This window comes from Neoarius graeffei, chromosome 11 (assembly GCF_027579695.1).
Source record: "Neoarius graeffei isolate fNeoGra1 chromosome 11, fNeoGra1.pri, whole genome shotgun sequence".
NCBI classification, from domain to species: domain Eukaryota; kingdom Metazoa; phylum Chordata; class Actinopteri; order Siluriformes; family Ariidae; genus Neoarius; species Neoarius graeffei.
In genome coordinates, this window is record NC_083579.1 from 62,078,508 (window position 1) to 62,090,492 (window position 11,985).

Genomic DNA, 11,985 nt, shown 5'->3' on the forward strand with positions numbered 1-11,985 from the left:
GTTAGACAGAAATACATTTAATTCTGTAAAATTCATAAACATCACTGAAATATACATTTTGCGGTCTCACTTTTTGTGTGTTAGATTGAAGGCACTCAGAAGCTGCTGAATAAAGACCTGGCAGAGCTGATCAGTAAGATGCGGCTGGCCCAGCAGAACGCTGTCACCTCTTTAAAGGAGGAATGTAAGAAGCAAATGCTAACAGCAGCTCACACATTAGCTATGGACTCTAAGAACCTTTTGGATGCTGTGGACCAGGCCCGTGTACGAGCCAATACTGCTAAACCTAAACCTAGCTGATGTGCTCTAGTTTGGTAGTAGTTTTACATTTTCCAAAGAGATTGCTCATGACTTCCAACTATCCTTGTTTAAATGCTCTTGCTAGAATGTAAAAGGGGAGGAGAAAGCAAGAGATTTTAGCCTCATCAATACAGGCCTTTACAACCCCGATTCCAGAAAGGTTGGAACACTGCATAAAACGTAAATAAAAACAGAATACAGTGATTTGCAAATCCTTTTCGCCCTATATTCAATTGAATACAATACAAAGACAAGATGTTTAACATTCAAACTGATAAACTTTATTGTTTTTTGTAAACATACACTTATTCTAAATATGATGCGTATAGCACGTTCCAAAAATAGTTGGGACAGGGGCATCAAAAGACAGGGAAAGTTGTGGAATGCTCACAAACGCATGTTTGGAACATTCTACAGGTAAATAGGTTAAATGGAAAGGCTCAGTCATTCACAAGCAAGGATGGGGCAAGAGGTTTTAGTTTTTAGAGATTAAGTTTTAGAAATTTTAGTTTTTCACAAACTTTTTCACTTTGTGAAAAACTGCAGGGGCAAATAGTCCAATAATTTAAGAACAATATTTCTCAATGTACAATTGTTAGGAATTTAGTGATTTTGCTATCAATAATCCATACTATCACCAAAAGATTCAGAGAATACAGAGAAATCTCCGCACATAAGGGGCAAGACCAAAAACAAACATTAAATGCCCGTCACTGTTGATCCCTCAGGCAGCACTGCATTAAAAACCGACATATTACTACATGGGAACACTTGGGAAAAAAACGTTTTCAGTAAACACAGTTCAACCATGTAAAGTGAAAGACATATATCAACAACATCCAGAAACACAGCCAAATTCTCTGGGCCCGAGCTCATCTGAGATGGACTGAGGCAAAGTGGAAAAGTGTGCTGTGGTATGGGGGTGTGTTAGTGCCCATGGCATATGGCCCATGTTAAGTTGCACATCTATGAAGGCACCATTAATGCTGAAAGGTCCATACTGGTTTAGGAGCAACATATGCTGCCATCCAGATGATGTTTTTTTTCAGGGACATCCCTGCTTATATCAGCAAGATAATGCCAAGCCACATTCGGTACGTGTTACACCAGCATTACTTCATGATAAAAGATTGCAGGTACTAAACTGACCTACCTGCCTCCCATTGAAAATGTGTGGCATACTAAAAAATTGAGAAGCCATGGCCTAAAGGTTAGAGAAGCAGCTTTGGGACCAAAAGGTCACTGGTTCAATTCCATGGACCAACAGGAATGGCTGAAGTGCCCTTGAGCAAGGCACCTAACCCCCAACCCCATGGGTATGTTGCATGTTGCTCTGGATAAGAGTGTCCGCTAAATGCCTGTAAGGTATGGTAAGGTCCTATAAAGTGCAAAATACAACAATGGAGATGCCAGGCTATTGAGCAACTGAAGCCATGTATCAAGCAAGAATGGGAAATAATTTCACTTTCTCATCCCATTCTCATTATCTCTAGCCGCTTTATCCTTCTACAGGGTCGCAGGCAAGCTGGAGCCTATCCCAGCTGACTACGGGCGAAAGGCAGGGTACACCCTGGACAAGTCGCCAGGTCATCGCAGGGCTGACACATAGACACAGACAACCATTCACACTCACATTCACACCTACGGTCAATTTAGAGTCACCAGTTAACCTAACCTGCATGTCTTTGGACTGTGGGGGAAACCGGAGCACCCAGAGGAAACCCACACAGACACGGGGAGAACATGCAAATTCCGCACAGAAAGGCCCTCGCCGGCCACAGGGCTCAAACCCGGACCTTCTTGCTGTGAGGCGACAGTGCTAACCACTACACCACCATGCCGCCCTAATTTCACTTTCAAATCAACAATTAGTATCTTCAGTTCCCATTGTTTACTGAGTTTTGTTAAAAGAACAGGTGATGTAACACAGTGGTAAACATGCCCAACTTTCTTGGAATGTGTTGTAGGCATCAAATTCAGAATGAGTGTATATTTACCAAAAAAAAAGCAAAAAAGAATCAGTTTGAACATGAAACATCTTTATATTTGTATTATATTCAATTGAATACAGATCAAAAAGGATTTGCAAATCATTGTATTCACGGTTCACCCAGTGTCCCAATTTTTTTGGAATCCGGGTTATATGTAGTGGTACGGCATTAATTTGTTTATTTATGGTTACAGACTAGAATGAAAGCTGGGCTTTCTTTAAAGAATATTTTAAATATAACCTTTTGATTTGTAGTACATATAGAAATTGCTTATAGTCCTTTTCATTTCAAAAGTACTTATCTTTTTCAAATGAATGACTTTTTTTTTAATAAAACAGACATATTATATGGTGTTTTCACTTGGAAGGGACCCACCTTAGTTGTCAGGACATCAAATTTTTGGAAATAAAAATAAAATACTCAAAATAGTCAACTGTGTTAAATGTTTTGTAGACAGTATAATTGCCTTAAACGTCAGTGTTTATGCCACTGTAATTGTCGTATTATTATGCAATATTTTGATTGATTATTAATCACTCAATCTATTACAAGAAATATTTCTGAAATGTTTTGCCACCTTTGGAAATCAGGACTCAATTAATATTTCCTTGTGTACCAAAACAGTAACTATCATCTACACACATTAAACTTTTACAAAAGGGTCACTGCAATAAATAATCACTTGCACACACCAGCAGGGGGCGCATTAGTCACTCAAACAGTTCCAGCTCAAAGTCAATTTCGGCTTTACAAATAAACCAACACCAATATTTATTGTTGTTGACAGTATATTTATTCACAGAATGTTTAAATGCCATTACTCTCTGAGTAGGGGAGAAAATACAGGTACGCATTCAGAATTGAGTTATGTAAAGTAAAACATACAGGAAACATGTTCTTAATGAAATTACAGCAGCAGCCCTAACATGATTTGCCGTCAAGAATAGAATTGTTCCATTACTAAAAACACTTCATTTTTCCTTGTGGTCCATGTCTGCAATTTAATGACCCGACTCATACAGTATAAAACGTGACAGATTTTTCAATGGCTCTTTAAAGGACTAGTTCTATGAATGAAGAATGCCTTTTGATCTGTCAGATGATTGCTGTTAAGGGTAAAAAGACACCACAGACATTCAGTGTAAATTGAACTGTATCACTCCTCGGCATGGTCACATATCCTTCACCTCTTTCATAAAGGTTAATTTTGCATATTACATTGAAGGTTGTACTTTCAATGTGCATGGGCTTGGAAACAGTATTATACGAGAAAATGTCAGTCCATTCAATGAGAAGTGAGGAGTGCTACTCACACAAGGGCAATGGGTAAAGTCATGGCTGAGAGGATCTGAACTATTACAAAAATTGAATGTGACCTCAGGTAATACCTGAATTAACTGATATGCTCTGACCCACACTCATTACAACACTGACATTGTACCTGAATATTCTCAGTACTGAAAAGGTCTGCAAAGTCAGGTGGTTAAAGTTCTTTTCTATCCCAGTGGAGGCAACACCTGAATCCAAAGCCAAAAGCATGGAAAATGACTGTTCTCTCCTTTTAAAATGCACTTGTCTCTAGGGCAGGTCTTGGCCTGGTTGTACAGGTTGAACATTGCTCAGAGACTTGATGTCAGTATCAGTGAGCCCATGGTAAACAGCTAGATCATCCCTGAGAGCCAGGGAGGCAAGAAGAGGCCAACTGTCCCCAGAAGACACACAATGATGAACATCCAGAGGAAGATACGGTCAATCACCATTGCTACGTATTTCCAGTCCTCCTTGACCTATGACAGGACACAAACCACAAAGCTGATTCCCACTTGGTTAGATGTGAAAAACCATTAGTGATAAGAAGAGGCTTTTAGAAAGGAAGTATGTATGGAAGGGCATGTAAATTGCTCTGAAGGATATCATCACTCATGATACAGATAAATTAAATCCCTCATTTAAAGATAAAATAACTGATTTTTATGAAACATCTCTTAAATATAGTGGATTGAATATAATGAATGAGAAATAAGGATAGCCTGCACAGATTGACAAGGTTTTGTATATAGTCCATCCATCCATTATCCATAACTGCTTATCCTGTGCAGGGTTGTGGGCAAGCTGGAGCCTATCCCAGCTGACTATGGGCAAGAGGCAGGGTACACCCTGGACAAGTCGGCAGGTCATTGCAGAGCTGATGCATAGAGACAGCAATCATTCACACTCACACCTACGGTCAATTTAGAGCCACCAATTAGCCTAACCTGCATGTCTTTGGACTGTGGAGGAAACCCATGCAGACACAGGGAGAACATGCAAACTCCACACAGAAAGGCCACTGGGCTCGAACCCAGAACCTTCTTGCTGTGAGGCGACAGTGTTAACCACTACACCACCCTGTATATAGTCATACACACATTTTTAGTTTACATTTAATTTTGTTTTTGTAATTTTGGTGTAAAACAGAACATTTGTAAATCTCATTATCTCTAGCCGCTTTATCCTGTTCTACAGGGTCGCAGGCATGCTGGAGCCTATCCCAGCTGACTACGGGCGAAAGGCGTGGTACACCCTGGACAAGTCGCCAGGTCATCACAGGGCTGACACATAGACACAGACAACCATTCACACCTACAGTCAATTTAGAGTCACCAGTTAACCTAACCTGCATGTCTTTGGACTGTGGGGAAAACCGGAGCACCTGGAGGAAACCCACGCAGACACAGGGAGAACATGCAAACTCCACACAGAAAGGCCCTGCCAGCCACGGGGCTCGAACCCAGAACCTTCTTGCTGTGAGGCGACAGCGCTAACCACTACACCACCGTGCCGCCCATTTGTATATCTCATCTCATCTCATTATCTCTAGCCGCTTTATCCTGTTCTACAGGGTCGCAGGCAAGCTGGAGCCTATCCCAGCTGACTACGGGCGAAAGGCGGGGTACACCCTGGACAAGTCGCCAGGTCATCACAGGGCTGACACATAGACACAGACAACCATTCACACTCACATTCACACCTACGGTCAATTTAGAGTCACCAGTTAACCTAACCTGCATGTCTTTGGACTGTGGGGGAAACCGGAGCACCCGGAGGAAACCCACGCGGACACGGGGAGAACATGCAAACTCTGCACAGAAAGGCCCTCGTCGGCCACGGGGCTCGAACCCGGACCTTCTTGCTGTGAGGCGACAGCGCTAACCACTACACCACCGTGCCGCCCATTTGTATATCTGTTCTCATTATTCCTTTTTTGCAGTTTCCCATGTACAACATATTTTTTGTATTTTCAAGTTCTAACACTTCTAACATCCATCCATCCATCCATCCATCCATCTTTTGTAATTGCTTTAACCTGGTCACAGTCATGGTGGCTCCAGAGGTAGGGATATCCTGACACACACACTCACACATACATTTACACCTAGGAGCAACACAGAGTCACCATTTCACCTACAGTACCAGCATGTTTTTTTGGGGTGGGAAGAAATATAACCTAGAGGAACCCCACACAGACACAGACATGCAAAACTCCACATACAGTAGATAGTAACCAGATCTCAGCGTTGAACCCTGGAGCTGTGAAGTGGCAACATTACCTGCTGCAACAATGTGCTGTCCCATATCTATCATTAGTTCAACATTCAGAAATGAATATTATGTGAGTTTTGCAGGGAAACCAAAAAAGTTTTACTCATTTTACCAAAATGTTCACTGCAACTTAAAGGAACAGCTCATTCAAAAACATGATGGGATGAACACACAAGATTTACTCACAGAGAAGTCCGTGTCCTCCACATGCAGGTAATCAGCAATGTATTGGACTCCCTCCAAGGCCTGTAGTAGACCTGGGGAGCACGGCCGTCTCAGTCCAGACTCCAGATAGCTCAGATTGACAGGTCGTTGACTGAGGGTTATCCTTTGGCCTTGCTGTTGCATGTCACACTTTTTCAGTGAAGCCTCAGAGTCAGACAAGTTTAAAGATGTAGGTGGAGAGAACCAACAGGTGGCCGCATTGCCCTCCTTATTCCACTGTACACCTACATCCACATTTGTCTCTTGCTGCAGCCAGCTTTTAGAGGTGCTGAGATTGGAGCACTGACTTGGCACATGTCTCTTCTCTTGTTGGTGGCGGCGTGTCTGCCCAAGCTCTGGACGCTTCATAAAGAGAAAATGGGGGATGAAGCCCAAGAATACAGTCTGAACCCAGCATGGCATCTTGTGAGTACTGGGAGAGCGGTGGTGCACGTTCAGTACAAATACAGTGATGACAATGGATAGAGTTACAAAAATCATGGTGAAGAGAAGATACTCTCCAATGAGTGGGATGACCAGAGAAGTGGACGGAATGATCTCAGTGATGAGGAGGAGGAAGACAGTCAGAGAAAGGAGGACAGATATACACAGTGTGATCTTCTCCCCACAGTCTGAGGGCAGGTAGAAGACCAGCACAGTCAGACAGGAGATGAGCAGGCAGGGGATGATGAGGTTGATGGTGTAGAAAAGAGGAAGGCGACGGATGATGAAGAAATAGGTGATATCTGGGTAGATTTCATGACAACAGTCATATTTTTTGGTGTTGTATGTACCAACAGCATTCACAATGGCCCACTCCCCACTCTCCCAGTAATTCTTCAGGTCCACAGTTTTCTCAATGCGCTCCAGGTCAATTTTGGCTTTGTCATAGGTCCAAGAGCCAAACTTCATTTTGCAGTTTTGCTGATCAAAAGGAAAAAATGTGACATCAATGCTGCATGAGCTCTTGTAGATGGCTGGAGGCACCCAACGCACCTCCCCTGTGTAGAACAGGTGGGCTTTGGTCATGTGAGTCACAGCAAACTCACCATCTGCACTATGAGAAAAAATCAGCATCATTAGCAATTAAGCTTATAAATTTTTGCATTTAGAAGATTATAACCAGAATTATAAATAATTAAATGGGCAAAAATAAAATTTTATTCGCATATCACAATTAACATTAAAAGCTCCTGAACACAAAGATAATTTAATATTTAATGTCTCCATTAATTTGTGCTTCTTTCATCGATGTGGTTCTAATTAGACAGTACTCTAAGCAATACATGCTGTGGGTACAGCTGAAGTTGCTTCTGGTATCTGATGTAATGGAACATTAATTCTTCTATTTTTAATAAGAGAGCAGATCTGCTTCACAGATAAAGCCTGTGGTTCTGCAAATAGGCATGTCATTTAATGTTTCATTAGTTGCATTAATAACTATAAAAGTGTTATTCCACAGCTTGTCTGTTTAATATCACACACTAATGATCCAGAGGAGAAAAGACATACGAGCGCTGATATAAAGCTATATATTTCAAGATCCATACTAACTAGAACTATGATAGGACTCGTTTTATTTCATCACCTCTCAATAATTTTAACTATGTTAGATATATGTGGAAAAAAATATATATGACATGCTTCCTATACACTGCATGTTTAATTTTCACCACCCATTTGGAGAGCAAACAAAACTCACTTATTATACAGAACAATGTCTGGTACCCAAATTAGCTCTGATGGCACCCTGATGGATGTTACATTGTCGTAATCCAAGGGCTTCCAACGCAGTTTATAGTCATGCCATTCCTGCAGTCAAAGAGACAATTACCTTTCTAACTCAGTATAATCCATGTATGAAAGTTGTGATATTGATGTACATGAAACACTTTATTAATTAGCTCACATAGAAATCAGTTTTGAAATTAAGTATTTTGGTTCCATTATGAGAATTTTTGCCTCAACAGTTTCTATATATTGCATTTGCAGTTTGTCTAAATAAAACACTTTTATATTGCACAGACAAATATGAAGTGCACCACCTGCTTCAGCCATACGTTTGTCGTCATCATCTGATTTTTCTCATCCTGCCAAGAAACAACAGAATCTGATCAATTACATTTACACAAAGTCAAAGAAAGATGCTTAATAATGTTGTCACTGTATTAAACTCAAATCTTTTTCAGAACAGGAATCTACTGAATGTGAGCAACATGCCCTTAACCCTCATCCTACCATGCTATTTTACACCTTAATCTTACCATGTGGGGTCGGTTTGGACCCCAATACTTTTCTTTAAAATTAAAGCTTATAAAGACAAAATCACCAGATAAGTTTTGTTCAGAACATCTTGTATTAATAACAGCAATACACTAAAGGGCCCAAGGCATAAAGAACACACTTAACCTTCATCCTACCAGCCAATTTTACATACACAAACTACCAGGTGGGGTCCGTATGGACCCCAGGAGGGAATACCTTGAAATCAATGCAGTAAGAACCAATTCAATGCAGCAAACAGACATAACTTTATTGAAGAACAAAATCCACTATGGCTGAATATCAATGATGTATTATAAATGCAATAACATTGCAATAATATTGCAATAACTAGCATACATGTAGCAAATCATAGCGCCACAAAAAAAAATTGGCATTATATACATGATTTTTGCAGCTCATGCAGCTGTAAAACATTCTGGATTACAACTTAGGTCTTTTCTTACAGAATTTAAAACAAAAAAGTAATTGTAAAATAATTTAGGGCTTTTGTTTTGCAGCCTGTGCTTATTGCAGCAGTGGGGTCCACACGGACCCCAAGAAGGAATGCCTTGGTAGTTTCATTATGGAACATAAAAGAAATAAAAGAAGTTAACTTTCAGTGTGCTATTCAATTATAAAATGAAAGACAGATAAACTTTACTCTGGGGTCCGGTTGGACCCCAGTAACAAATTAATTATACCTTCACAATGCAAAAAGCTGATCTTCCGGTGCTTTAGTGTTTTAATTAAGACATAAATTCCGACAAATTCATAAAACGGTGAGGCAGTATGTCACATATTTTTAAAATGGCAAACAAACATATAGGTGCGGGGTCCAGATGGACCCCACTTGGTAGGATGAAGGTTAAAGTGTAAACACAGCCTGAATTGAAATTATTCTGTTTATAGTAAGAAAGGTGAAATGTATTAACAACAAACTGTCTTGGTGTAGCAGTGTGTGTGAGAAGAAGAAGGGGGAAAAAAAGACATACCACATCAATCAGCTGAGCAATCGAGAGGCCAAACTTGACAATTACTACATCAGTACTATTCTGAACAGGTCTGGACCACTTATTGTAGGTCCTGAAGAGTTTCTTAAAGAGCTTGTCCTCAGCATGAGCATGAGTCCAGTCATCTGCAAATGATAGATGGGAGCTTTCTAAAACTCAAATCTGAAAATTAGTGCAAGTAAATAAGCATTTTACCAGGTTATATGGAATTAATTTGACGTTTGGTTACATTTTTGCATATAGAATATAGGCAACATCATATACGGGATATATATATATATATATATATATATATATATATATATATATATATATATAATCTGTAGCCGCTTATCCTGTTCTACAGGGTCGCAGGCAGGCTGGAGCCTATCCCAGCCGACTATGGGCGAGAGGTGGGGTACACCCTGGACAAGTTGCCAGGTTATTGCAGGGCTGACACACTGTAAAAAAAGAATAGTTGAGAATACTTGAAATTTCAAGGCAACCGTCTGCATTAAGAATTTTATGTTTTGCCAACGATGTGCCCATGATAATCCAAACTATGATAACACTGTTATCTTTATTAAGAATTCTTAATTAAGTCAATTTTCAATTCCTCATTCTGCCAACATAGATTTCTCTTTTTGCTGAACAGTGGCATTCACAGTAGTACAAAAAGGCAATTGAGGTTATCACAATTTTTTTTTAGATTTTTTTTTTTTACATTTATTGGATAGGACAGTGTAGAGACAGGAAATGAGCAGGAGAGAGAGACAAGGAGGGATCAGGAAATGACCTTGGGTCGGAATCAAACCCAGGTCCCCGGATTTATGGTATGGCACCTTATCCACCTGAGCCACAACAACATGAACTTCAATCAGAGAGAACCACATTGCCCAGCCCTTGCATTTGGGAGAGGAAACCCCATGTCTTGGTCATTAAGAGCATGCGCTGAATAAACACCTGTGGCAATTATGTATTTTCAATTCAGATTATTCACTATTGTATATTTACACATCATTGAGGTGCACCCTATCAGTTTGATGTGGATTTTTCTGTTCGTTAATAATTATTCATATTTTCTTGTCCATTCAATTGTGAATATGGAATTACTTGAACAAAGCGTAATTCTATTTTTTACAGTGCACATAGACAAACAACCATTCACACCTACGGTCAATTTAAAGCCACCATTTTAACCTAACCTGCATGTCTTTGGGGGAAAACGGAGCACCCAGAGGAAACCCACGCAGACACGGGGAGAACATGCAAACTCCACACAGAAAGGCCCTCGCCGGCCACTGAGCTCGAACCCAGGACCTTCAACCACTACACCACTGTACCACCATATGTCATCTCATCTCATTATCTGTAGCCGCTTTATCCTGTTCTACAGGGTCGCAGGCAAGCTGGAGCCTATCCCAGCTGACTACGGGCAAAAGGCGGGGTACACCCTGGACAAGTCGCCAGGTCATCACAGAGCTGACACATAGACACAGACAACCATTCACACTCACATTCACACCTACGGTCAATTTAGAGTCACCAGTTAACCTAACCTGCATGTCTTTGGACTGTGGGGGAAACCGGAGCACCCGGAGGAAACCCACGCGGACACGGGGAGAACATGCAAACTCCGCACAGAAAGGCCCTCGCCAGCCACGGGGCTCGAACCCGGGGCTTGAGGCGACAGCACTAATCACTACACCACCGTGCCGCCCCATATATATATATATATAATCTCATTATCTCTAGCCGCTTTATCCTATTCTACAGGGTGTGTGTACACACACACACACACATAGAGGGCAATTTCCCATAATCTTGGATAATAAATACACACACACACACACACACATATATATATATATATATATATATAATGTATTTATTATCCAAGATTATGGGAAATTGCCTTCAAAAAGAAAAAAAGAGACAATCTGAAGATGCCAAAACATTCCAATGTCAAACAAACCTCGTGAAACTTTTTGCTCAGTTTAAAAACTCAAATTTAAGTTCAGACCTTCTAAAATCTACACAATAGCGCATCTGACATTTGTCTAGTATATTTTTCTGCACACACACACACAATCTCTAACTTGCATTACCAGCCTCACAGACACAGCAGAGCAACGACGCCAAGATTAGTAAAAGATCTCGTCTCATGTCCGTATCTCCGATAAAAGGCAATACTCTGTGAAAAGGTTTAAATGATGTCCAGATGTCATTTATATGATGCCCTTAGTTGCGCTCTTCAGTTTAAGTGCAACTGCCGCTAGGGTTGCCAGATATTCATGAAAAAAGTATCAGACTTGACAAGCAGCATTAAAAACACATTTTCCCGAGACTTCATCAGAGTCCTAAAGTGGGGTTGTATTTCTATATACATTTTGTCAAAAATAAGTATATAAAATAAAAGCATATAGATATATGAATATCTGAGACTGAATGAAAACCAGCTCGTGATAGCATCCAAAATTGGTCGCAATTATACGTGAAAAGCATGCACCTGGCAATACTGTTCCCTACTTTGGCTTCAACACCCCGAGAAAAAAAATTCAGCCAATAGGCTACGAATGCGTTAACATATTCTAATTAAGGGGAGGAGTTATGTTTTCTATGGGATTCCCTGTTCTCTATAAATAGAAGTACTG

At 40.5% G+C, this 11,985-nt stretch overlaps 2 protein-coding genes across 4 annotated transcripts in view; one reads left to right on the plus strand and one right to left on the minus strand.

Moving 5' to 3' along the window:
• ptk2ba (protein tyrosine kinase 2 beta, a) overlaps positions 1 to 2,719 on the plus strand; it is a 77,935-nt gene extending 75,216 nt beyond the window's left edge. For both annotated transcript variants that reach the window (XM_060934533.1, XM_060934532.1), the window contains one exon: positions 85 to 2,719. In XM_060934533.1, coding sequence (XP_060790516.1) covers positions 85 to 300 — 216 coding nt within the window. In that variant the 3' untranslated portion in view covers positions 301 to 2,719. The remainder of the gene's footprint in view (positions 1 to 84) is intronic.
• A 355-nt stretch (positions 2,720 to 3,074) lies between these two features.
• Positions 3,075 to 11,596, minus strand: chrna2a (cholinergic receptor, nicotinic, alpha 2a (neuronal)). 2 transcript variants are annotated; one of them, XM_060934536.1, is made up of 6 exons: positions 11,449 to 11,596; positions 9,335 to 9,477; positions 8,123 to 8,167; positions 7,780 to 7,889; positions 6,060 to 7,134; positions 3,075 to 4,078 (listed from the first exon to the last, which is right to left on the minus strand). In XM_060934536.1, exons 1-6 carry the CDS (start codon positions 11,495 to 11,497, stop codon positions 3,953 to 3,955), a joined length of 1,548 nt encoding a protein of 515 aa, XP_060790519.1. In that variant the 5' UTR covers positions 11,498 to 11,596; the 3' UTR covers positions 3,075 to 3,952. The 2 variants fall into 2 exon arrangements, with proteins under 2 accessions (XP_060790519.1, XP_060790517.1); XM_060934534.1 differs by having other exon boundaries at positions 11,440 to 11,596.
• Positions 11,597 to 11,985: the final 389 nt, after the last annotated feature.

Bases quoted from the DNA above. Each gene is read 5' to 3' on its own strand.
- chrna2a (XM_060934534.1), bottom strand. From the start codon at position 11,497: ATGAGACGAGATCTTTTACTAATCTTGGCGTCGTTGCTCTGCTGTGTC. The intron at 7,135-7,779 runs GTGAGTTTTGTT...TTTTTCTCATAG, and splicing joins GACATTGTTCTGTATAATAA to TGCAGATGGTGAGTTTGCTG. The intron at 4,079-6,059 runs GTGAGTAAATCT...GTCCTGTCATAG, and splicing joins TGGAGGACACGGACTTCTCT to GTCAAGGAGGACTGGAAATA.